At 41.8% G+C, this 27,459-nt stretch overlaps 1 protein-coding gene and 1 long non-coding RNA gene across 3 annotated transcripts in view; one reads left to right on the top strand and one right to left on the bottom strand.

Moving 5' to 3' along the window:
* Positions 1 to 264: 264 nt before the first annotated feature.
* LOC103187511 lies at positions 265 to 8,414 on the bottom strand. The gene is made up of 2 exons (XR_488907.2): positions 7,849 to 8,414; positions 265 to 715 (listed from the first exon to the last, which is right to left on the bottom strand). It is a non-coding gene; the product is annotated as an uncharacterized LOC103187511 (long non-coding RNA).
* A 291-nt stretch (positions 8,415 to 8,705) lies between these two features.
* rmdn3 (regulator of microtubule dynamics 3) overlaps positions 8,706 to 27,459 on the top strand; it is a 76,044-nt gene continuing 57,290 nt past the window's right edge. The window contains exons 1-6 of one of the 2 annotated variants that reach the window (XM_042338039.1): positions 8,706 to 8,934; positions 10,201 to 10,384; positions 12,965 to 13,111; positions 17,008 to 17,275; positions 17,891 to 17,993; positions 19,582 to 19,674. In XM_042338039.1, the coding sequence (XP_042193973.1) occupies positions 8,754 to 8,934; positions 10,201 to 10,384; positions 12,965 to 13,111; positions 17,008 to 17,275; positions 17,891 to 17,993; positions 19,582 to 19,674 (976 nt within the window). In that variant the 5' untranslated portion in view covers positions 8,706 to 8,753. The remainder of the gene's footprint in view (positions 8,935 to 10,200; positions 10,385 to 12,964; positions 13,112 to 17,007; positions 17,276 to 17,890; positions 17,994 to 19,581; positions 19,675 to 27,459) is intronic. The other variant, XM_042338040.1, reaches the window with a different exon arrangement.

Raw genomic sequence — 27,459 nt, 5'->3', positions numbered from 1 at the left:
TGTATATTTGTGGGAGAACGCAGCAGTTGCCAGGAAGGGATAAGGCCAGATTGCTGGATTCATTTAAGAAACATCTTGATGGTGTAATGGAAAGACAGTAGGATGGGTATTCTGGAAGGATGAGATTACAAGATGACCTCTAGTGATGATAATAATAATCCTTGAATCCTATGTTGTCGCGACATCTTAAAAGTGCTTCACAGAATATACTGTCAAGTGAACTGACAGTTTATTTTGTGGGCAAAATGTATGGTAACAACTTGATTGTAACAACTTATTTATTTGTGTACAGTAAAAATGTATCTCATTCCAATTTCCAAATACATTCTGCAATAACAGAAGCAGGAAGTCCGCCTTTTACAGTGAGATTCCCCTGTGAAGGAATGAAGATTTACTGGTGTCTATAAGCAGGTAATCCTGCAATGGCCGGCACGTGCCCACAACTATAGGTAGGACCAGAATATGCTGCTGTTCCTCCTTTTGATATTGCAATTTTCATGGCAGATATCGCGATGGAGTCTGGATCTCTAGCAGAGCCAGTGAGGGGACCACAAACGTACAACTTAATGGTGTAATGGAAGTTTGGTAGGTTTGGCATTCTGGAATAATGAGATGAAGGGCTTTGGGCATCCAAATTTCTTCTGTGATCTTGATGTCATAGTTCACCACAGGTCATGTGCCCTGTCAAACAATCACTCTCAGCCTTCGATGTTTACTGAAACGCAAAAGTATATACAGTGATGTCTTAATTCATTCTATACCAACATTTCATATGTCCGTCTAAGTTGCCAAACATAAAAGCGTAATTGTGCAGCAGGTAATGAAAGAGTGAGTGGGGTACTGGCTTTGGTGCAATGGCCTTGGACTATGGGTGCTGGCTTTGAATCACTCACCAGACCGATAGAATGAAAGCCTCATCTCTACCAGTCCCTCTCTAAGTGATATGAAATAGTAGTCCTTACATTTGATATAATGCCATATCACGTAATTCACAGAATTTTACTGTGAAGTGCAGTGACTGAGGTGGGTTTATATTCCCACCTCATCCCAAATTCAAATCAATTGGATACTCAGATATTACTAACTCAGATTAGCTTTATTTGCCTGTACAGCAGCATTCACCTAATTCCTAATTGATCTTTGTAGACTACTTTTTTAGGCGAAAGGTACTGTGTAAATATAAAGCTTTGATTCTACAGTCAGCCCCACCACACAATCCCTTTAAGTTTAAGCATTGATTCCGTGTGACATATTGGCAAAACTGATGAAAGTCTATAAAATGGGTTAACATTTCAGAGAATGTTTGTGACAAGAGTGCAGTAAAAAGAACATTTAATGTCAGTGCAAATCAAACCTCATGTCAGCTCGAGCTCTTAGTCAGGTTTGTGAAGCCTTTTGAGACTTTCTTGAGTAGTGCAATACCAGTTAACTGAGTGAATACCATCCCCGCACCCCCGGCCAGCCAGCTTATGGTTGCTTGTCAGGAAAAAACATTAGTTAAGTACTTAAGGGGCGTGTCCCTTGCCTTCATCAAGACCCATCTTAAGACCTGCCTCTTTGACCGTGCTTTCGACCTCCCTACTTCCCCACCCCCCCCCCCGCCCTCGACTCTCCTCAATCCCGACCCCCAGCTCGGGTCCGTAACTCTGTCTGTCCAGCGCCTTAGGACGTCCTCCTTCCCGACGTGAAAGGCGTTTTACAAATGTAATTTTGTTGTTGTGTCAATTAAATAATTTGTAAGAAATTTGGCCTTTGCTGAACTTCAGTGCAACATTGGAGGAGCACTGCATTGTTCAAGGTACCGTCCTTTGACTGAGACGTTAACCCAAGATCGTGTCAATGCCTGTTCAGGTGGATGTTAAAGAACTCATGGCCCTATTTGAAAAGAGAATGGAGTTACTGATGTCCTGGCCAACAATTCCCCCTAAATAAAGGTGGTTTATTTTGTAGCTATTTTATGACATCGCTTTGTGCAAATTGGCTGTCACATTCAACTACAAATACAGTCACTACATTTTGCAGTAAAACCAACAAAGCTCTTTGAGATGTTTCAACATGATATGGTAGTCGTGGCCTTCAAACAGTTAAAACTATATCTAATTGGTATTTTTGATGGCTCACAGGATGGAAAGGCCATAGAGATTACATGTTTCTCCATTACATCCAAAGTCCTGTCATTGATCATCACAGCAGGATAAGATCTTTAATATCTGAGGAATCCACACTTCTGCCAGGGATTGCTTTTATTCCTATCTTTGTTCGAGTTTTATTAAAAGGAAATGGGATAGTGGATGATATACTGAAGAATTCAAAATTTAATCAGAAATAAAACTTGTTCTAGAAAACACTTGGGAAGACCTTTATCACCAGAAAATAAAATGAATCAGACATCACAATTGCAATATGTTTTCTGTTACATGATCAATGGCTATGTAATTTTTTTTAACAAAACTCTGAAATATAGTATAACAAAGTTATAGCTGAAAAGTTCATTCACATTATTCCTTTAAAAAGCAAAACTCCAAGTTTTCAATTTCGCCTTTATACTATTAGCTTTATTAAAAGATAAAGAATGATCTATGCCTCTGGCCTCTATGAAAAATGAAACTGTCATTGTTAAAATTTAATAAAAAGATAAATTTATAGAGTAGATGCATGGTGCAGAATAACAATTCTGAAGGTTTCACACAGGTTCTGTCCTGTGCTATGAAGTAGAAGCATATTACTATTCAACATGTCTCATGGATAGAAAATACTGACACTGAAACCCCAGCCACTGATGGCAGCATGGAGATTATTATTATTCTGCGCTTTGCACAAAATACTGTCACCAAAGGGAAACATTTAGATGGTGAAGAGGGGGTACATTGAAGAGGGATGAGGCAAATAGAGAAATGTACCAACAAACAACAACTTGGATTCATATAGCGTCCTCCACACCAGACGTCTCAGAGCGCTTTACAGTAAAGGATCCCAGCGCCTACCAAAGGAAGGCATTAAAGCATTTTGCCTGGATGTCTGAGACATTCTAACTGTAAGTCATAGATAAATTGTGTTTAACCTTGGCCAACGACTCCAATCCAAAAAAAGACATGCCGGTGATGATGTTTAAATGATATTTAAATGGCTGTCTTTCCCAACCGATGACCCTTTTCGTCAATAATTCATTACAATTCTGAACTCTTGGACTTATGTAACTGATTGAGGGGAAATTACAGGAAATTAGCTCTAAGGTCTCATTCAGACTGCAGTGCCAGTGAGTACGGCTGAGGATATCAGCAGCTGGTGTACCACCAGCTAGAATTCTTGGCAAAATTCAGGCACACATTAAAAACATCTGTGAAGCTATACTCTGCTACACGTATCAACATGAAAGTGTGCATTTCTCAAGAGTCTTCTGCGTCAGTGTCCAGTTTGGCAATAATACAAAAGCCGCATTTATTTTCTACAGTGGTTTTACGAATTGCATTTGGCATAAAAGGTGCTAAATAATTAATTAATTGATTAATAATCTTAGCATTTAACATAGCGCCTTATCAGATCATTGCAACATCTCAAAGCAATTCACGAGAATTACTGGCCTGTGGCAAGTGAAATTGGACAAGTTATTTCAACTCCAAAGTGAATCACACTCTGAGGCCAACTAATGTCTAGAAGCACTGTGGATTCCTCTACTCTTACGTTTTGTATGACCCTGGGGAATCTGACAGAATATTGATAGGCAAATCAACTTCTGTGTTAACAAGAAAAAACTGTCAGATGCCATGCTCCTTGAACATCCTTGAACTTGTATCGCGAGAACAAATATATAGTTTGGATCATGACATGTTATGCGACTGCCAGTATGATGGAAGGCAAACTGGATGGATCTCGGTCTTCTTTCGTTTAGCAAGTTTTTATGTTCTTATTGAAGAAAAAGGAGCTGGAAGGGAACAAATCATTCTGTGCATCAGTCTGAAAGTGGTGGAGAACAACATCTTGAGTGTGTTCATACAGCAGGTAGATTCTGCCTTCATCCATTTGCTTTCAACACCTTGAAGCTCGCCCCCCCACCCCATTTGGACAGGAGTTTGGGAAAGTCAATAATCCTTCCATTTGTTTATAGCACTTTATCACATCTTCAAGACATCTCAAAGTGCTTCACAAAATATACTGTACAGTAAACTGACTACATTCCATGTGTCGAAGCACACCCCATTCAAATTCTACTGTAAAAGAAATCCAATGTACCACTTGTCATTCATGGGTGTGTAATAAAATTCCAGCTTGTCAAACTTATTTCTATTGTTAAGAAATTCCCAATAAGCTAAACCACATTCTTTTCATGGCATGACTGTTTTAAATTTCACACTACTCAAGTTACCAAAATATGTCCTATTCCTGCATATTGTTAGGAATTCCAAGTTACAAAGTCTAAACTATGCTGAGTTACTTTTCATGCAAGCCTGCGGTTTAACATTCACGTATTATGTGATACCATCATTCAACTTTGGACATGCAATTTTCCACATGTTTAATTTTGATCTCAGTCACACTATTTGCAGAAACAGGGTAATGCAAAGTTGTAAAGAGTTCAGAATTTAATCAGAAACAAAACTTGTTCCAGAAAACACTTGGGAAGACATTTATCACCATAAAATAAAATGAAACAAATATCACTACTGCAATATGTTTTCTGTTATATGATAACTATGTGGAGTCCTGTAGCTTAATGGTTAGAGCACTCGTATCGCAAGCGAGAGGACCTGGGTCCTCAAGGGCGAAACATTAGGCAAGTTTCCTTACTTCACACGCCACAGTTTACTTAGCAGTAAGTAAGAACACGTTTGTTACTCAATTGGCAGATCACTTTTCCGGGGGTAATAATCCCTTAAAAAAAATTAAATAATAATTTGGCCGCTCAATCCACGACTATTTCTGGGACACTGCTGTGCTCAATTGGCTGCCGAGTTTCACCCACAAAATATACACTTTACAGTATATTCTGTAAAGTTATTTGAGATGTCTCGAAGATGTGATAAGGCGCTGTATCAAATGCAAGGATTATGATTATTATATTAGCGCCAAGTCATGGCTAGAAGGTTCATTCAAGTTATTCCTTTAAAAAGTACACTTTCAATTTCCCCTTTATACTATTTGCTTGATGAAAAGATGAAGAATTATTTATCCATCTGACCTTTACGAAAAATGAAACTGTCATTGTTAAACCTTATAGTATATAATAATCCGTCCATTTGATATAGCACTTTTCACATCTTCTCGACGTCTCAAAGTACTTCACAGAATAGAGTGTGAAGTGAATTGACAGTATATTTGTGGGCAAAACGTGGCAGCCAATTGCGCACAGCAGGGTCCCACAAACAGTCATGGATTGAAAATGACCAATTTTTATTATTGTTTTGTTTTGGAGGGATTATTATTAGGCGTGTGGAGTAAAGAAACTTGCCCAAGGTTTCGCCCTCTGCCTGGAATTGAACCCAGGTATCTCGCTTCCAGGCGAGTGCTCTAACCACTGAGCTACAGGACTCCGTTGGGGGGGTAAGGGAGGGGAGGGGAAGGTGGGTGGCCGATGGTCGAAGAAGAGGGTCTTGAGGCGGGGCTTGAAGGAGGCTAAGGAGGGGGCGAGGCAGAGTGATTGGGGGATAGAATTCCAGAGGTTGGGGCAGAGTGGCTGAAGGTTCTTCCGCCAATGGTGGGGTGTTTGGGTCAGGGGACATGGAGCAGGCCAGAACCGGCTGAGCGGAGGGAACAGGCGGGTTGGTAGGGGTTTAGGAGGTCGCAGAGGTAGGGTGGGGTGAAGCCATGGAGGGCTTTGTGGGGGTCACAGAGTTTGGTGCGGGAGAGGACACGGGCTGCAGAGTTCTGGATTATCTGCAGCCTGCAGAGGGAGGAGTTGGGAAGGCCGACAAGCAGGGCGTTTGCATAGTCGAGCCTGGAGGTGATGAAGGCATGAACAAGAGTTTCAGCGGCCTGAGGGATGAGGTAGTGGCGGAGTCAGGCGATGTTACGGAGGTGAGGGAAGGCAGAGCGGGTCATGGCTTGAATGTGGGGGAGAAAAAACAGTTGAGGGTCGAACAAGACACTCAGGTTCCTGACTGACTGGTGAGTTGTAGTGTGCAACCATGGAGGTTGATGTTGCCAGAGTCGAGGGTAGAGGCAGAAAGATAGAGTTGGGTGTCATCCGCATACATGCGGAAGTTGACCCCATGTCTGCGGATGATGTCACCAAGGGGGAGCATGTAGGTGTTAAAGAGGAGAGGGCCAAGGACAGAGCTCTGGGGGACGCCAGATGTGACAGTGCGGGGGCTGGAGGAGAAACCGTTGGAGACAACAAAGTGGAGACAGTGAGAGATAGGAACCGAACCAGGCAAGAGCAGATTCGTGAAGACTGAGTAAAGTGGAGAGGCGGTGTATGAGGATGGAGTGGTCCACAGTGTCGAAGGCGGCAGAGAGGTCGAGGAGGACAAGGAGGCAGAGGGAGCCCTGATCACAGATGTTCAGAATGTCATTAGTGACTTTGACCGGGGCTGTTTCCGTGTTGTGGGCAGCGCGGAAGCCGGATTGGAGGGGTTCAAAGAGGGAATAGCGAGAGAGAAAGGAGCGGAGCTGGGACTCGACGACTTGTTTCAGGACCTTGGAGAGGAATGGGAGGTTAGAGATGGGGCGGTAGCTGGAGAGGAGGGATAGATCCAGGGAAGGTTCTTTCAGGATGAGGGTGATGACGGCCGTTTTTAGGGGGGTGGGAACGGAACCGGTGGACAGGGAGAGGTTGATGACATCGGACAGGAGGGGGTGGGCAGAAGGTGGAGCTGGGAGACGAGGAGAGAGGTGGGGATGGGATCGAGGGAGCAGGTGGTGGGTTTGAGTTTGCCTTTAACTTTAATAAAAAGATACAAGTGTAGATCAGCTGCGGAGTAGTGCAGAGTAACAATCGTGAAGGTTTCATAACACAACATAACATGTAGGAGCAGGAGTAGGCCATTCGGCCCTTCGAGCCTGCCCTGCCATTCAATCATGGCTGATCTTCTAATCTAACTCCAGCTAATAACCTGACCCTGCCTTATCTCCATATCCCTTAATCCCTTTTGCAATAAGAAATCTATCCATCTCGGTCTTGAATACGTTCACACCGGTTCGGTACGGTGCTTTGATGCAGAAGCAAATCACCATTCAGGGATCGAAAACATTAAAAGTAGAAGGAAGATGGGAGACTCGGTTACAGAACTGAGCAAATAAGTTATTGAAATCTTTTGTCAAGTAATCCCTTTCCCCCCTCCCACTCCCCACAGGAGAAACCATGAAAATTTGGTAACCCTAAACTCTGGATCAGTGTGGAGTCCACAGCAATGAGCCCAAATTCTCTCGACAGTATGTGTGACCAGAGGGGCTTAGTAGTACCCTAATCATACTGAGCTTAATAATAATAATAATAATAATCCTTGCATTTGATATAGCGCTTTTCACGTCGGGAGGACGTCCCAAAGCGCTTCACGGAACACACTGTAAAGTGAAGTGACTGTATATTTGTGGGCGAACGCGGCAGCCAATTGCGCACAGCAATGTCCCACAAACAGTCGTGGATTGAAAATGACCAATTTATTATTGTTTTGGGTTTTGGAGGGATTATTATTAGGCTCTGTGTGGAGTAAGGAAACTTGCCCAAGGTTTCGCCCTGACCTGCCTGGAATTGAACTCGGGTCTCTCACTTGCAAAGCGAGTGCTCTAACCACTGAGCTACAGGACACCAACAAACTCCATAACGTGGGGCAAAGGCGCTTCCACAATGGACCAGGAGCTCAAATGGAAACGAACCCCCCCCCATCCCCACATAAGAATATTAATAATCACCTCATAACTTTTGACCCGGAGAGGACGTCTCCAAAGTCTTTCACAGGAAATACTCTCAGGGGTAGCGACCTCTCCCTCCTTCTCCTCCTCCTCCTCCCCACCACCACCACCATCTTGGTCACCTCCGGCAGCTGTGGCCGACCACAACAGCGCGCAGTGACGGCGCCATTGTGACAGCCCCCTCCACCCCGAGGGGGTCCGGGTCACGGAGCTTCCCCTCAAGCGAAACCGCCGGAGCCGAGGCCGGAACCGAGCCGCGAGCTCTCAGGGTTCCGGGGAAGGACCCCGTGGTCGGCGCAACAACAGAAAGTGCGTCGCTGATTGCGGTTCCCCCCCCCGAGCCGGAGCCCGAGCTCTCAACCGTCTCCTCCGCCGCCCCGCCGCCGCCCCCCCTCCCGCCGAAGAGCCAACGATAGCGATACGGGGGGGGGAGGATGGGGCATAAATGGTGTAGAGTGGCGGCCGGTCACCGTACCCGCTCCCCGCGCTGAGGGGCAGACGGTTGGAGGCCGACCGTTTGAATCCGGGCGGTTGGAGGTTGACCGTTGGAGGCGTTTGTCCTGAGCCCTCGAGCGCGTAGCAACCGTCGAGGTTCGAAGTTGCAGTCGCCACGTGCGGTGCGCGTGAGCCGCGAGGGGGAGGCGGAGGAGGAGGGGGTGGGGGGAGAGTTTGTCCCTCTCCCGAGTCGAGCAAAGTTCCTCCAACCTCTCTACAACGTGGGAGTAATGCAGGTTATAATATAAAATATAGCGCAGCAATAACAGTGATAGTAACAGAATTAATGTATTGGTATTTCTAGTTTTACAAAAAAAAACTGTTAGACGAGTATTAATACAAGCGATTGGAGGGGGGGGGGCGGGTGAGGTGGGGTGGGGTGGGGGGGCGATGTGGAACCCACGCGGGCCATGAGTGGGGAGGCCCGGGGGGTGTACGGGACCGGCCTCAGCCTGGGGCTGGGGTTGGGGGCGGCCGCGGGGCTGAGTCTGCTGTACCTGCTCTACAACAAGAGGAGGAGGAGGAGGAGGCTCTCGGGCGGCGTCTGGGCCGGTTTGAGAGGCGATGGGATGGTGGTACCGGAGCTCTCAGGTGAGAGGTTGAGCCCAGTCTTGAGTTTTTTTAATTTATATATATATATATATATACACACACACACACATCAGCAATACTTTATCTCTCTTTCTACAGTGTGTTAAGGTAATTCACGACACGACACGACACCGCGCGCCCAAGACGGACTTTTTTTTTCCCCGTAACCGTAAATGAACTGCTCCCCGTCTCCTGCTTTCCGTTTAGTAATAATATAATAATAATAATCCTTGCATTTGATACCGCGCTTTTCACGTCGGGGAGGACGTCCCAAAGCGCTTCACGGAACACACTGTAAAGTGAAATCAAGTTGGAGGGTAACACGCTGTTGAAACGACAGAAACCTACTTAAAATTTAAGCAAAGTAGCTCTTTAAAGCGATAACTTTTTATACCTCGCAAATTAAACTATAGAGAAAGGTGGTGCACCAGCAACATACTGCAAGGTTCAAATGCAGCAGTGCAATGGAAAAAAATACAATGAAGCATTGATGACAGTAGGACAAAGGTTAATGTTATTTACAAGCTGCTGAATGCTTTCTTTTTTCAGTTTGCTACCATCGAAATCAAAGATGATCAGTTTTTTTTCCCCCCATTGTAAACATTTGGCTCACTCTGCCACTCTTTTTTTTTAAAAAAAGTATGTAAATGCGACCCCCTTCCCTCCCTTCTTTTGGGGGGAAAATAAATATAAATTCTGTTCAGTGGACTTCACACCATATCTTCAATAAAGCATAGGAGCCTGAGGCACCTTTATACATTGTGTACTATTTAATTCAGTACCTCTTAAAAAAATATCAAAAACATATTTTGGTTATTAGTAATAATAATCCTTGCATTTGACATTGGAGGACATGTCAAAGAGCTTTGCGTGATTTTATTGCAAAGTGAAATGACTGTGTTTTCTGGGTGAATGCAACAGACAATTTGCACACAGCAATGTCCCACAAACGGCCATGAAGTGAATGACCAATTGTAGCTGGCGGTTTGGCCAATATACTGTGAGAAATTCCCATTCTTTTTTGAATAGTGCCATGGGATCTGTTAGATGGATGTTAAAGATTCCATCACACTATTCATTGTTTAATTGAAATAATCAACGATAAATAATCCTGTCTGCTAACCTATTAGAAAATAAATTGGAGGAAATATATTGTAATAGTAAGATGCCACTCTTATGAGACATTCTTGACTTTATAAACATTATATCAAATACCAAGAACTATATTTGTTGTTACTAATTTTGTCTTTGTATTTTGTAATTTAGAAAGTGAAGCGAGGAGACGAACAACAGGGCCAGAGGACTCCTACACATCTCTGAGGGATCAACAGGCAGAGATGTGGGAGCAGTTGAATGTAATACTGACACATGTAAAAGACCTGAAGCAGGAGGTGACTGAACTTCGGGAGAGTCTGAGTGGGATGTCAGATCAGATTGTTGGAGATGTCAGGTTAATATTTTTTGATCAATACGTTCAATGATGGGAAATTTGATTTGGATTTCAGTAAAATGTTATGTAGCTATCTAAAAATGGTACATTGTGTAGATATTTAAAAATGTTACCCCGTGTTGACCTGAACTGTTTAAATCATCCAGCAATATATTTTTAGATTGTCTTCTTGAACATTTTGTTTAGCCAGAAAACACTGCAGTGCTGGGAGCATAATGAAGAGATTAACATTTGTGTGCATCAACTTGTCAGTTGGTAGCACACTTCCCTCTTGACCAGAAGGTCGTGGGTTCAAGCCCCGCATTGAGACTTTAAACTGACATATTTACGCTGATGCTCCATTGCAATGCTGAGGGTGTACTACATAGTCGTAGGTGCTATCCTTCAGATGAGATATTAAAACCAAGGTCCTGTCAGTTTGGTGAAGTGGCCATAAAGAGCCCATGATACTATTTAAAAAGAAAAGGGAGTTTTTCCTGGTCTCCTGTCCAACAATCCCCCAAATAAAATTGCTCACTCATTCCATGGCTGTTTGTGGGACATTGCTCTGTGCAAATTGGCTGCCATGTTTGCCCACGCATTGTATCCTGTGAAGCGCTTTGCTTTTGATATAGTGCCTCAGCATGTTGTTGAGATGTCTCAAAGTGCTTCACAGGATATGCAGTACTGTAAAGTACTGTGAGTGTGTGTATGCACACCTTGTATTTAGTAAAGAGCCAATTCCATTGAAATATCTTAAAGTGCTTCAAGGATAATTGCTGCTCAGTTTAGTGACTGTTTTGAAGGTGAAGGAGTACTTCCACTCTTCATATGAGACATTAAAACCGAGGTCCTGCCTACCTGTTCAAAAGATTGCAATTAAAGATCCCATGACACTATTAGAAAAGAGGAAGGACTTCCTCCTGCTGTGGTGGCCAGAAAGCCTCTAGATTAATTGGGCACATGGCAGTAGGTGGGAACTTGTTATTGCTGTTATGTTTCTTACAAAAACAGATGATACATTTGGACCCTGTTTTAACGCAGTGTTTTGAGTGCATAAAATCAGAGCTTGTGTTATAATCGATTGTGTTATAGAGCGGTCAGCACTTCTGGATTGTCAGGTTGCCAGTGAAGTTGCTCCTGATATCACTGAACCATGCACACAAGAAACCAGAAAATACTCTTGTGGGTGTTTCCAGTGGTTGCTCAGATGCTAGGAGCCCGTCTGCGTGCTATGCGATGGGAAGACACCGCATTTCAGTCCATGGTTCACTCCATTATAAATAGACCTGTGGTATAATGGGATCTGGCTGTAGTTATTTTCAGGTGTTTCATACATTTTGACTTGTTGAGTTGCTATGAGAATACATGTTATTTCTTCACTCTTAAATGAACTTTTTAAAATAAAATGCTGAGCTAGATGAGGTAAGAGGATTCTGTGGCAACCTTATGTGTTGTGCTACTGCCACTTTCAGATTTAAGGCAGAGTCCGTTTCCCATGAGTTTTAATTGGAGATTGTATCCATATTGCGAGAGTCAAGAGTGGAAGCAATTTGGGATCCACTTGGGAGGGGTTTAGGAGAAATGTTCCAAGCAGCATACTATAACTCAAAGATAGACTCCAGAATCAAATACTTTAATCAATAAGACATTTCCACATCAATTTAGTTTTTTTAATTAACTTTTACTACACTTAAAAGACTGGTTCAGAGGGATTTTAAATTGCCAACACCAGTTGCTATATGCAAATGGCCAACACCAGTTGCTATATGCTATGAATCTGATAGAAATCTAAATCTTCCATAGTTTTTTTTAACAATAATTTTACAGGTAATTACAGATAATTTGTCTGCTGTTTATTTATAATAATATAAAATTGCTTTTCATTCTCAAACAATTTTCATGTTCCTTCACATTAATGATTAGAGATGATGGATTCATCACTGATAAAATGGGAAGTTAACATTACTGTTTTAAAGATACACTTCCTAGAAATAAAATGGGTGTGGGGGATGGGGGGGCGGTTACAAAAAATATTTTCCATACAGTAAGGAATGCTTGATGTTACACTATACTTGAGACATTATTGTTGCCTTGGCTGCATGTTTACATCTATTTAATGGGATGTTTGGAGCCAGTGAACCCAGTTGTTGTACAATATTTACAGATAAATAATAATCGTTGCATTTGGTATAGCACCTTATCGTGTCATTGAAACATCTCAAAACACTTCACAGGATTTTGCTGTAAAGTGGAGTGACTGTATTTTTGTGGACAAACATGGCAGCCAATTTGCACAAACAGTGTACCACAAATAGCTTTGGTGTATTACCAAATTTATTTGGGGGTTTGTTGGTCAGGACACTGGGAGACACTCCCTTCTCTTTTCGAATAGTTCCATGAGATCTTTAACGTTCACCTAAACATGTACAGATGGGACCGCAGTTTAATATCTCATCCAAAGGATAGTATGTAGTGAATGACACCACTAAAGAGATGCACTAAAAATGTATCTAGTACTGGATTTTTGATGTTCATCTGAATAGATACCGTGCTTGATTTAACATCCCATCCAAACTTGTTTTTTGTTGGGCAATGAAGGTTAAGCCTAGAGCAGACGAATAAGACAAGCAGACGAAGGAGAATTAACTACTATAGACAAAGAAGCGATTCAGTGGAATCAAGCTCCATTTATTTCACAGCCAGTACAGGCACCAGGAGCAACGTGGAATCTGAGAGCGAAGGAGGGTGAGTAGAATGCTGTCTAATACACAGTATCTTAAAGTACAGCCTTAAGTGCTTGGTTTGATTTTTCCATACTTCCTATACTTCCAAGACAAATACAGAAAAGTGTTAGATAGATTTCTGATTAAGCGAATTCAAGATCCTCATCCTCACCTACAAGGCCATTCACGCCTTGCTCTCTCCTACCTCTCTGATCTACTATCCCCCTACTTACCTTCCCGTACCCTCCGTTCCTCTGAATCCGGTCTGCTCCACATCACCCGCCCCAACCGCCCTATCATCGGTGGCCGGGCCTTCAGCCTCTCAACCCCAAGCGTTATATTTCAATTTCTACAAGTTAGGCTTTCCTTCACCTGTAGATTATTGTCAAAGATTATGTAGTATAACAACAACAACAAAATTCCATTTATACAGCGCCTTTCACGTCGGGAGGATGTCCCAAGGCGCTGTACAGTTGGAAACCTATAACAATGAGAGAGATTTTAAAAAATACATAAAATATAAATATTTTGAAAAGTTTGGCCTGAAAGGGCTAGCTTGGGGCAGGAGGTGTCAGCAAATCAAAGGGTTGAATCTATCAAAAGACATTGAAATCTGGGGAAGTAATAGTTGTGCCTTACACCAGAGGTGAGAGCTCCCAAGAAAACAAATTAGTTACTGAATGGGTTGATGTGAGGCAGGATATTACTAAGCAGAACCCAATTGAATCAAAAGTAAAGAGCAATGCCTCTAACGGAGGCAAATAGGAATAAAAACAGTGAATTTCCAAATTCTGAAACATCTGAAGCCTGCTCTGCTTGAGATTAGCTGTTCGTTCCAGAGTGAGCAACGGATTGCTGGAGTACCTGCCTCGCTTGCCAGGAAAGTGTGAAAGCCACCACACTGGACTCATTTAAAAAGTAGTTTGATGCAGTGAATGGGGGACGATAGAGTCGGTGTACTCGAGGATTATCAGATAAGACGAAGGGGGTTGTTCATCCAGAGTGATCTTGTGATTACTAGTTTATCACAATAGTTTTTGGAGCTGATTTGAAGACAGGCTTGGAATGGAATTTTTTAGTAATAACTTTATTGTATCTTTTTTTATGGTTTTGTTTTAGTAAATAATATGGAGGAGAAAGAACAACAAAAACAAGGAGTGAGTATTGAGGGCCCCCAAAATTCAGCTACAAACATTCAGGGCAATTTGTGGTGGGATTTCAGAGGCCCTCAATACCGGAGACTGGGACTTGCAGTACCAGGATCTGGGCTTCTGCTACTTCCAGTGCTGGGGCCTGAATATCTGGAACCCCCCAATGCTGGGGCCTGAATTTCTGGGAAGCTGGATGCTGGGTGTCTGGTCCCCCAAGTACATTTCTATGGGGGAGGGTGACAGCATGTTGTAGTGACAGGCTTCCTTTATTGATGGCCTGAAGAGAAGCAGGATTCTGAACAGGAAGAGAGATAAAAACTTTTAAGTAAAATATTGAGAGGGATTTCATTTACATGATATGAATATAATTATTTTGCCCACAAGTATAGAGTCAATTCACTTCGCAGTATATTCTGTGAAGTGCTTTCAGACGTCTAGAAAAGCCCTATATCAAATGTAAGTTATTATAAGAGAGGTTGAAAAGTGACTAGACTCTAGAAAGAAATCATTGCTCATTCTATTTAGCCAACTTGTATTTATATAATACCCTTTACACGGGACAGAGTCTCGGAGCGCTTAACAGTGGCAGAGCTTGACACCGAGCTGGGGGAGGTGGGGAGATGACCATAGGCACAGGAAAAATTGGGAGAAATCGAGGCGGGAGATGACAAATGCATGAATATGCATTGAATGCAAGATATGGTCGGAGGCAGGAAGTGGAGCCGAGGTGGAACAAAGCGGTCCTGGTCAGGGCCCGGATGTGGGGAGGAAGAACATCTGCGATCGAATTTGACATGTAGGCTGCGCATGGGTTCAGTGCATCTGAGGGGCAGACCAGGAGGTCAAAGAAGCTGGAGCCACAGTTGAGAAGATGCTGACTGGAGTCAATGAGGGTTGTTCTGTCTTGTCTTTCAGCTTCAGAAAGATGGCACTCATCCAGGCCAAGGATGGGTTTATTGAGGGGGGAGGGGTAATGACAGCGGTTTTGAGGGGGAAATGGAACAGTGCCTGAGGAGAGGGGCAGATTAATTGGGATGAGGGAGAAAGGAGTGTTGATAGGAGCAGTGGCAGAAAATGTGAGAGAGGTAGAAGACATGGGGGAGTGCTGGGGAAGGACGCTTGAGAGAGCCAGAATGGGACTGACACAAGGTAGGAGAACAAACTAGGAGTTTGCCATCCATTGAAGGGACAAACTAAAGTTTTCCACAATTAAAATTATAGGAATGTACAACATAAACATAGGACAAAAGTGCACCTAGAGAGGAGGGCAACTGAGTGGCTGATTCATTGGTAATTGGGTGAGGAAATTGAGTTAATGACGGGTTGGGGGGGTGGAGCTGAGATTTATGCCTTGTTGCAGGTATTGATTGTCATTGTTCTTGGTTCTTGCTTGGAGTTGTTGTTATTACAGGGTACAAATGCATTCTGAGAGAGCTTTTGATCCTTTCTTTGGCTTTGGTAGCAGTGTCTCATCAGTGCTTTTATTATCCTATTCATTAATCTATTTATAGTCCACTGTATTTCTTGCTCACTGATTGTTGTGCCATTTCCCTCACAGGAAGCACTGAATGAGAGCGTCAGGCTGGATTTTCCTGTGTGTTTACCCATAGGAAGCTGTCAATATAACTCAGCCTTCATCTTCTCATCACTTATTAACTTCGGAGGGTGCATGAGACTTTTAAACAGGAAACCCGTATTTAAAACATTGTTTTTTTATAAGTGAAAATTGAAAATTTCCTCCCTAACACTGAAAAACAGGATGAGATTTCATGTCTGGTTGTATTTTGAATGTTTTTACATGATGAACATTACAATACTGTCAATAAATCTCCTTTAGGCACAGAACTATTAAACTACAATAATCATGATTTGTGTTCCTCTTTCTACATACAGTTCAGTTGGTAATAAACTTGTAGCTGATGCTTTTCCTTTCAGATGCTAGCTCATGCCCCCCACACCTTTTCTGAATCTAATATTGTATGCATAAATGAAGAGTAGGGTACAGATGGTCTCATTTGACTGACGCTAATGCAATGGATTGAATGGCCTGCTGTATGATGTCCTACCACTTTAGTGTCCTGTTGTTTTTTCCAATATATAGGGTCATCTGTATTTCTGCCTGCTGAAGGTTTCAAATTTCTAGTAATGTAGTTAGTGCCAACTACAGCATGTACTGTTGTCTAGCCAAGAGATGCAGCACATGCAAACTTCCCCCAAATTTTCAACTGATGCCAGTGTGAGACTAGCTGCTGAGAGCAGCTTTGTGAGTTGACTTGTCTCTGAGATTACCATCCCCTTAGCATTGAGTAATAATAATCCTTGCATTTGATATAGCGCTTTTCACATCGGGAGGACGTCCCAAAGCGCTTCACAGAACACACTGTAAAGTGAATTGACTGTATATTTGTGGACAAACCCGGCAGGCAATTGCGCACAGCAATGTCCCACAAACAGTCATGGATTGAAAATGACCAATTTATTATTGTTTTTGGAGGGATTATTATTAGGCTCTGTGTGGAGTAAGGAAACTTGCCCAAGGTTTCGCCCTGCCTGGAATTGAACTCAGGTCTCTCACTTGCAAGGCGAGTGCTCTAACCACTGAGCTACAGGACTCAGTGTTAGGAATTATAGGTGGCATCCTGTGCTTGTCACTTCAGGGCACAGAATTTTTTAAAGTTCTAATGTATTGTTCCATAGGATGCCATCTTTTCCAGATTCACTGTGACACGAGCAAAATGTTAATGAAATTTATGTTAATTATCTTTAGATATAGTACAGCTAATGCTGATTCAGAGTGTGATCATGAAGATGCAAATGAGGATGAGAATGAAAACGAGGAAGATGGACAAAATACAGTGGCAGAAAATAATTCTCCAAGACACTCACCTAACCCACATGGTTCAAATGAAACGCATTACACTTCTCACATGTCAGCTGAACTCACTCAGCTTTTGAATGAAGCAGACAGATTGAACAGTGGCACAGATGAGGACAAAAAAAAAGGTTTTCACATGCTGTTGGATAAGAAACTCAGTGTATGTATCATTCAAAATTCATGTGTTATCCATAATAGTACAATACCACATGTATCATTTTCCCTACATTGTTCTTGCTCCCATTGTCAAATGATTTCCAGGAAGGTGAAATATTCTGGTTTATGTACTTTCCATGGCACTGATAACTGCTGTTGTACAATAGCAACTAGAATTTACATTTATATAGTGCCTTTCATGTCACAAGGACATCTCAAATCACTTCATACGAATTTCTGAGCAGGCCATCAAGCCAGCGCAGGGGAGCAAAGATCTTTCTTATAGAATAAGTTTATTTTCTATAAGATTTCTTATCTGAAAGCATGGTAGAAGAGGAGGGTCTTGAGATGGGTCTTACTTCAATGTGATGACCCGATGAAGCAGCATACTACCCGGGGAATACACAGGCTGTATTTGCATGTTGCAGACTTTTGAACAATATAGAAACATCTGGATTACTAGATCAGAAATTCTACTGTGATTTTCCACAATAAATTTTGATTATCTAAAGATCTTTTAAAGATGGAAGTTTGATTAAGTTAATCATAACAGCAAGTCTCATTGCACAAGATTAGGAAATGCAATGTATAAACATTCTGTATTATTTGTTTTCTGCAGTATGGATTAGACTCTGAGTTCTGCTGGCGACTGGCTCGAGCATATACTGACATATTAGAGATGACTGAGGAAGGAGATGAGAAGAAGTTTTTTTTAGAAAGTGGTAAGCCTGTTTATTTTTCCTACATTGCTGCTGCTGTACGTACAATAAAACATGGGAGTGATCAAGCAGTTAATGTTGAATCTGGTATTCAGAACTGTAACTTAAGTCAGCAGTATTTGTAACGATAGTTGCTGCACTGTTCTTGTTAAGCCTTTACAGTGAAATTCTGTTAATTGAATAATCAATTTGACAGCGAAAATGATTTAATAAACTGGACTACAGTTTACGTATTGATGTCACCGGACTGAAAATAAGAGGAGACTCATCTCCCGGTTTGAATAACCCAAGAAGAATCATCTGAGGGAGGGCTCTATATTCGTGGGTGCTTTGCCTGCAAAGTCCAGGTACCCAGATGGTTGGGAGTCTTGTTGAGTGCTTGAATTGACATACCATTTTGCCCATGTCTTTTCCTCCTCACACATTCACATCCATTCACTATTAATCTTTTGCAGCAACAAAAGGCAAGGGATCATTGCTAAGAGTTAGCTGTAAAGTATCCCAGTTGAGGCTAACTTGTGGAGAATGTCCGACCCCTAAGCCCAAATGTTGCTCGCTTATTTTCTCTTGCTCCGTGAATCAGAGATAGGGAAACATCAGATTTTATCAATATCAAAAAAAAGACCAGTATTCTGCCACCAGTGGGACTCCACTATTTATGTGAATCACAGAGGACCTCTATTAGCTTGAACTTGATTCTACAACATAGTTAAGTGAGGAGTGTATGTTTTTATACCCTCATGTATTCCCACAACAATAATAACCCCTTTATCAGAGTGCCCTATCACATCATTGAGATGTCTTAAAGCACTTCACAGGAGATACTGTAAAGTGAATTGACTGCGTATTTTGTGGGCGAAATTTCAAGTTTGCTTCACAATTGTCAAACAATGCTAGCATAAAAGTAAAACAATACCTGCAGCAGAGAGGCTAAAGCATCAACTTATTTATTGTTAAGTTAAGAAATGATGCCACAGTTTTTATTTAACTAATTATGAAAATAACTAATTTCTTTGAACCCTCCCCAATTATGCTTGGTATAAATGCTTCCCAATACTGTATTAACAATTCAGGACTTTGACAAAATCGTAGAATATTACAGCAAAAAAGACCATTCGGCCACACAGGCCTTCAGTTATCCATCATGTGAGTCTCTTTTTTACATGGTGGAAAGCTATGAGAGCTATGGTATTCTGTATAGTTATTGTGTTCATTGACATCTTCCTCCTATAAGCACCTTTTTTTCAATTTTTTTTTAACACCTCTTTGGGCACTTCTGCGGCAGTACTTGAGCTGCACTGAGAGTGTGGACAGTTAGACATTCTAGGTTGTTTTCTCAGCAACCAGGAGAACAGCGATTCTCATTTGTTTTTGTTAAGAGGGCTGTGGTTTAATCCACCAAGTGCTCCTCCTGCTTTATGAAGAAGCAGTATTTTTCCCCTTTTCTTTCTCACCACACCCAAGGCCTGGCTAAAATCCAAACTCACTTTGTTAGAAGCTGTACTGGGAACTTGCACTTCTACCAAGTTGTAGTTTAGCATGTTAAAATACCAGTGCAATACATTCATAGCCTGCCTTGTACTTTGTACAGTTTCTGTGCTTGGGATAAAGGAGCAACACAACCTACTCATATTGCCACAACATCTCTCAACAGGCAAACCTGGAGAAGTTCACGTAAAAGCAGGTGGGATCAAACACCCTTATAACAGCGAATAGTTTTAAAATCGTGAACTAATTTTTCCAACTTTATCGTGAATTTAATGTCAGAATTTTTAGTTCTAAGATAGAAATATTTGTCCTTCGAACTGCAATTTAGATGTTGCTGTGTTGTCAGGTACAATAGTGCATTGGCACAATGCTTCACGCCACAGCAACACAGCAAGAGTTTGTGTCTGAACATTTCCTGAGTTCCAAATTTTAACAGGATTATCAGGGCCAAGGTAAGCTTTACAGAGGGAGAATAAACTAGATTAGTCCATCCCAGAACCTCCCAAAAGTACTGCTAACTGCCCTTGGCTCAGTTGGTAGCAGTCTTGCTCCTGGGTCAGAATATTGTGAGCTCTTTCCAAAGTAATTACTACAAAGCATCTTGAGATGTTTTGACTTGATAAGATGCTCTAAAAATGGAAGTGCTTATATTCTTTCTAATGTGGTAGAGATAATCAACAGCGATTTTTGGAGTAAGTCTTGTCCCAATCCTTTGGCTGGGAAATGACGTAGTGGAAAGAGAAATAAAAATTGATGTTGATTTACTATGAACTATTATGTTAATTCATTATTAAAAATTTAATTTCCTTAGCATGTTTCATGTTAATTGACAGCTATATGAAGTGCTTTGACACGAAAGGTGCTATGTAAATTGTTGCTTTAAAAAAGTCTTGAACGAGGTTAATTAGAAATGAGTAACTAATTTAATATTGCATGAGGATGTCAGGAATGGGTTAGAAACCATGTTTATTTGAAATCGCACGGGAGGGGTGGGGTTGGGGAGGTCCCTTAACGTCTACCTGGATCACAAGACAACAGACCGAAACTATTTGAAGCAAGCGGGGTAAACTGGAAATAAATAATCATGAGGTGGGCTATTTCTAAACAAGCACGTCTCTTTGACTGCTGAGAGATTGGCAAACAAGGAAGTTGTGTTGCTCTTTTGCCCTAAGTTTTTTTTTTGGTCAGCCGGGTGTCTTAAGAACATAAGAAATAGGAGCAGGAGTATACCATTCGTCCCCTCAAGCCTGCCCCGCCATTTAATAAGATCATGGCTGATCTTCTAACCTAATTCCATTTACCCGCCCTATCCCCATATCCCTTTAGTTTGTAAAAATCTAGCGAACTCAGTCTTGAATATGTTCAATGACTGAGCGTCCACAGCCTTCTGGGGTAGAGAATTCCATAAATTCACTACCCTCTAAGTGAAGAAATGTTTTCTCAACTCAGTTCTAAAGGGCTGACCTTTAATCCTGAGACGATGACCCCTAGTTTTAGATTCTCTAACCAGGGGAAACAGTCTCACACTATCTATCCTATCAAGACCCTTAAGAATCTTATAGGTTTCTTTAAGATCACCTTAATTCTTCTATATTCTAGAGAATATAGGTCTAGTCTACTCAACCTCTCCTCGTAGGTCAACCCCCTCTCCCAGGAACCAACCTAGTGAACCTACGTTTCACCCCATCTAAGGCGACTATATCCTTTCTTAGATAAGGAGACCAAAACTGTACACAATATTCCAGATGTGGTCTCACCAAGGCCCTATAGAATTGCAGTAAGACTTCCCTACTATTGTACTCTAACCCCTTATCCAAAACTCTTAACATGCTATTAGCCTTCCTAATTGCTTGCTGTACCTGCACACTAACTTTCTGTGATTGGTGTACAAGGACACCTAAATCCCTCTGAACACTAACACTATCTAGTCTCTCCCCTTCTAGAAAATAATCTGCTTTTCTTTTTTTTCTACCTAGGTGAATAATTTCATACTTCCCCACATTATACTCCATCTGCCACCTTTTTGCCCACTCACTTAACCTGTATGTATCCCTTTGCATCCTGCTTGTGTCCTCCTCACAGCTTACTTTCCCAACCAGCTTTGTATCGTCCACAAATTTAGATACATTAAGCTCTATTTCTTCATCTAAGTCATTGATGTAGACTAAACAGTTGAGGCCCAAGCACTGATCCTTGCGGCACTCCACTAGTCACAACCTGCCAATCTGAGAAGGACCCGTTTATCCCTATTCTCTGTTCTCTGCCTGTTAACCATTGTTTGAATCATGCTAATATATTACCCTTAATTCCATGAGCCATAATCTTATGTAGCAGTCTTTTATATGGCACCTGTTGAGTGCCTTCTGAAAATCTAAGTACACTATATCCACTGGTTACCCCTATCTAACCTGCTAATTACATCTTCAAAAAAACTCTAAAAGATTTGTTAAACATAATTTCCCTTTCATAAAACTGTGTTGACTCTGCCTAATTATTATGACTTTCTAAGTACCCCACGATGACTTCCCTAATTATAGACTCTAGAATTTTCCCTACCACCGATGTCAGGCTAATTGATTTATAGGTCCCCATTTTTTCTCTCCCACCCTTCTTAAATAGTGGTGTTACGTTTGCGACCTTCCAATCAACGGGATCCGTTTCAGAATCCAGGAAATTCTGGAAGATCAAAAACAATGCATCCACTATCTCTGCAATCACCTCTTTTAAAACCCTAGGATGCAGACAGGGGATTTGTCAGTTTTTAGTCCCATTAATTTCTCTAGTGATTTACTGATATTAATTTCTTTAAGTTCCTCACTAACATTAGTCTATTGGTTCCCCACTATTTCTGGTAAGTTTTTAGTATCTTCCAACGTGAAGACAGAAGCAAAGTATTTGTTTCGTGACTCTGCCATTTCTTTATTCCCCATTATAATTTCTCCTGTCTCTGCCTGTAAGGGACCTACATTTACTTTTATTAATCTCTTCCTCTTTATATACTTAAGAGTATCCAAACCAAGCTGAGATTTCCATGCATCCCAGCTACACGTGGAAATACTAAAGATAGATTGTTGGTATAGAATATGCACTCCCTATCATTGATATTGCTGTCCAGCAAGCTTTCCTGTTGCTTGTCCAGCAAGGACCATTGTAGCCGTTAGGGCATTGGCTTGCCAAATTAACAAGATGACTCCCTTCCCCAGAGATGAGTTTGCCCTTCCAGGTCCTGATAGCTCTAGTTGGTAGTTCGACATCCGACAAGTGCGGTTTGAGCCCTCAGTAGGTGGATGGTAAGTACAAGCACATCACCTCATTGCAGCACCACGTGTCATCAGGGGAAGATCCTGATTTGAACGTTTGCAGAGAGTGAGATTGAAACCCAGGCTGTGCTGCTCGTCGCACAATGCACAAATAGGCTAAACCATCGGGAACCCATAAACGTGTCACACTTTGGTTTTGATGCAGCAATTAACATGAAAAATGCTGTGGAAATTTAATTCTTTAAAATGTAGCTTGGTGTTGTAAGCAGCGTGTTCTGGAGGGATGAGATCTGATAGGCTAAAGGTCTTCTTCGTCCAAACTAATTTTGTGATCTTGTGAGGCTGTTGTCCATCCAAACAGTACCAATAGGGACAATGATTAGGATTTTGTTTAAAGAATATTCTAAATTTAGAGGAATTTTATAGTTCTACTACGGGAGCTTGCTTCACCCACTACTCACCATTTGCACTGGAGCTTGAAGGCCTCAGTGTTCAATAATAATGAACCTCTGAGTGCAAATACACCATTGAGCAACAACAATAAAATTCCATTTGTATAGCGCTTTTCACATCGGGAGGACATCCCAAGCTGCTGGACAAGCAGTGATTTGGACCCGAGCTGGGCATCAGGATTAGAGAGGGTGGAGGGTGGGGGAAGGAGGGTAATCGAAGGCATGGTCGAAGAGGAGGGTCTTGTGATGGATTTTTAAGGAGGCAAGGGAAGGGGCGCAAGACCAGCGAGGGCTTTGAAGTTGAGGACCAGGATCTTGAACTGTATCCTCTGTGTGATGGGAAGCCAGTGGAGTTGGGCGAGGATGGGGGCGATAGGGTTGCGGAGCCTGGTGTGGGAGAGGACCTGGGCTGCAGAGTTCTGGATGATCCTAAGCAAATGCACTTAGGAGAGCTATTATTCAAACAGACTGATTCTATCATTAGAATATGATTCCGTTAACAGAAGCCTTTGGTTTCTCATGTTTTACTTACACTTCTGGGCAGTGTCAATGTAATATATATAATAATAAAATAAATTCCATTTAGAACAGAAACCTAATAAAATATTGCCAGACCACAATTCCTCAATGACTCCACAACTGAAAGGAGGGAGCAACCCAGATGGTGTTTCAGGAGAATGTGTTCTTCCAGTGATTAGAGTTGGATTCAGAAACCAGTCTGTGTCATATTATTAACATCACAAAGCACGCTGTGATTGAATACAGAGGAAAACATCTAAAACTCTTGCTTCAATCTCATGTTGAAAGGGCCTGAGCTTGATGAAAATCCCATTTTCATGACAAATGATCTTATTATTCTACTTTTTAAAAAAAAACGTTTTCAGTTTCCAAATACTGAATATAATAACATGAAACATCCAATATGGGCAGAGTTCAATTTTGAGGGAATCCTATAGTGGATCGACACATCCTATAGTGAGGAGCTATAACCACTAATCATACACAAAAACAGATAACATATATCTCCAGCTATTTATACAAAAGAGAAAGATACAAGTTGCAGAGCTAGGTCAAAAGTAAAATCTCTGTATTGACAGTATTCTGTGAAGGACCAGAGCGATCCCACGAGGCCCAACTTACCTGGAGGAAGAGTGGAAATCAACCTTCAGGAGTTGGGAGAACATGGGTCCAAACTACATCAGAAGTCCCAAGGACAATACTGTACAACAGACGACCGTACATGGGAGGATTTGTACTAGGCCAGGGGGAGAGAATACCTATTTGTATAATTAGTGGCTATCAGCTCCTGACTGTAGTATTCTAGTTTCAAAACTGAGCATGTCTTCCTAATTTTTTATCTGATCATGTCTCAGTTAGTCAAACATTGTGGAGAGGTCACAAGTTTAGTTCCAATGAACAAGGCCCTTCAACCCATCTGATCTCATCCTTCCAGAATACCCACCGTACCGTGTTCCCATTAAAGCATCAAACCTCTTTAGTCAGCCATGTATCTGACACATGCAGAAATGCATTACAATGCTTAACAGTATCCCAAACCAGACTGAGAGTTTCATGTATCCCACCTGCACATGGGAATTCTTGTGGTTCGAATGGAATTCGCAATCTTTCTCTGGAGAGACAATTCTGCTTACCTAATGCCAGAAAGTTGGCAAGAGTATGACATCTGGGGATACTAACTCAACTGATTTAGCCACATAGCCCAGTATCTGTTTGCCTTGTTTATTGCTGCATCACGCTGTTTTGACACATTAAGTGACAAGTAGACTAACGCCCCTGGATCTCTTTCAGCTTCCCCCTTGGTAAGTTCTATCCTACCCATGGAATAACCCTGCAAGCTAAAGCCCTAACTGGTATGTGGTCTTAGCTGGACAAGCAGCAGGAAGGTTGCTAGATAGTTCTTTCAATGGCAAGTTATGCAGTTTTAGCTGGTTAAACTCCTGCATACGCCAACACAAACTGGGGTTCCCAAGTCTTGACTCTTGCCGACCTATGCCCAATACTTTCTGGGATGAAGTAAGTGGGGTGCGTCCATATGGAGAAATGTGCTCCATTCTATTACAATTCATGAAAATTCATGATGGTTATTTAAAGACTTATGAATTTGAAGCTAATGTGTTTATTCTATGTTTTCGCTCTTGCCTTTACAGAGTTCTATCCATAAATAGAACGGTTAGAAAAACAAAAGCAAAGAATAGGAGTTAAGGGTATCTTCTCAGCCTGGCCTGACTCAGATCCACAAATCTCTAAAAGTAACAACAGTTAGATAAGGCCATAAAAAGTGCCAGTAGGTTCCTAGGTTTTATATCCAGCAGGGTAGAGAATAAACTTGAGGAGGAACTTCTTCACGCAGAGGATAGTGAGAAATGGAACTTGCTACCCGAAGTGGGGGTTGAATCAGATAGTATACATGAGGGAGAAGGGAATAGAAGGATGTATTATATATAGAAGGGAGTAATGGGTGCAGACTCATATGACGTTTAAACATCGGCATGGACTGATTGGGCCGATGCCCTGTTTCTGTGCTGTACAGTCTATACAAAGAGACACCAAACCAATTCTGCACTCACCAATTCTGTATTCTCTCAAACACAATTCCATCCACATAATTACCATCCCCGCAGGGGTCTCTGGATAGGGTTTATGAGTAAAAGGCTGCTCTGCTGTGCGGGAATGGTGTTTTTGTTACGCTCGGACACCTCTTAAGCAGGACAAAATGTCTGTCCCGATGTGTCCGGTTTAACCGGCTTCCCCTGTATGCATCTTTCTGGCATGGCTCAAGTTCTGCCTCATTAAAACCCATCGAGCTACAGGAGAGCATCTATTTGGACCTTTAAAGGGGATTTGTTGCCCAGATTCCCTGTTACTTTCCAGAAATTTTCATTCAGTTCTTATTCAGGGGTATTTGTCTTTTAATGAAAACTTTTAAGCATGATGAATGAGATATTGTCATTTCTTGGTAATCAACATGTATCATAAGTGGAAAGATGTCCGATTAAATATCCTGCCGTTATGTTGTGCAACAAATGTGTTAGAGCAGAGTGCAATAATTTGGCCCACAGCTTGCTGGAACCAAAATTAATCTGAGCCGAAGTAAGGTTTTTTTTGGATCCCAAATTGCAATGTAAAGCCAATGTTTCAGCATTAAACTGGCCTGTTTTCCTTGTGATTTACTGCGCATATTTTCGCTAGATCAAAGGTCACAAGATTTGTTCGGGTAAAGAAGGCTCTTCGGCTCATCTGATCTCATCCTTCCAGAACAATCACCCTACCGTTTTCCCATTTTAGCATTCAGCTGCTTTTTTTTAAAAGAGGTCCTCAGTCATCCCTCATGGTAACCTGTTTCAGTTGTTAATTAGCCTGGTCACATTTTCCCCCAAAGAGTTTGAAACAATCTGTTCACCCCATGAAACCAACCAGCAATTCAAATGGGTTGAGCTGGAAAGTGACCTCTCTTTAGAATGTCTTTCTATCACTAAACAGTCCCATATAGGAGTGTAGGGTAGGAATAATTTAATACTTGAAGTAGCTTATGATAGCTCAGTTGAGAGAATTCCCCACTGTCACTTCACCTATTTCACGACTGTGTCTAACGGTAATTTCCACTACAACAACAAATTACATTTGTATAGTGCCTTTCACATCAGGAGGACTTTCCAAGGCGCTGGACAGTCAGGGATCCGCACCCGAGCTGCTGGTTGAGATCAGGAGACTACGGCAGTCATTTGCTCTTGGCTTGCAAGCCGTTGTGCCAACTGCAGCAGAGTGACATTGTTGCATTTGTAATGACATATGAAATATTACTTGGGGTGATCTCCCAACATGAAGGGCCCTCTATAAATATGTTGTTGTTGCCTATGAACAATCAGCAATGAGAATACATAACCTACATCCAGCGGCTCTTTAGTGTGTTAAGCCAACAGACTCCCCTATTGGAACCATGTTGAACAAAACTAGAAATCCATTATGGTTGGTGGTCTACATATTTGGTAAAGTGTTCTTAATATGCTAAATGCTCAGAAAAGTCAATAAACCATGATTAAAAACAGCAATAAAAAGACACTATTTTTCTTTTAAAAAATAATTTTATAGAAAACAGCAAAACCACAATATATAAACAATGTGCTAAATTTTACACTGATATGTTTGATTTGTATGACATCTGTCACAATGAACTACTTTACTCCTTCCATACAAACTACGTCCTCTGACATAGTATGTAGCGACAGTGCTTAACAATGTATGTTCGGA

Source organism: Callorhinchus milii, unplaced genomic scaffold (genome assembly GCF_018977255.1).
Source record: "Callorhinchus milii isolate IMCB2004 unplaced genomic scaffold, IMCB_Cmil_1.0 Scaffold9, whole genome shotgun sequence".
NCBI classification, from domain to species: Eukaryota; Metazoa; Chordata; class Chondrichthyes; order Chimaeriformes; family Callorhinchidae; genus Callorhinchus; species Callorhinchus milii.
This window is presented reverse-complemented; position numbering and strand designations above follow the sequence as displayed.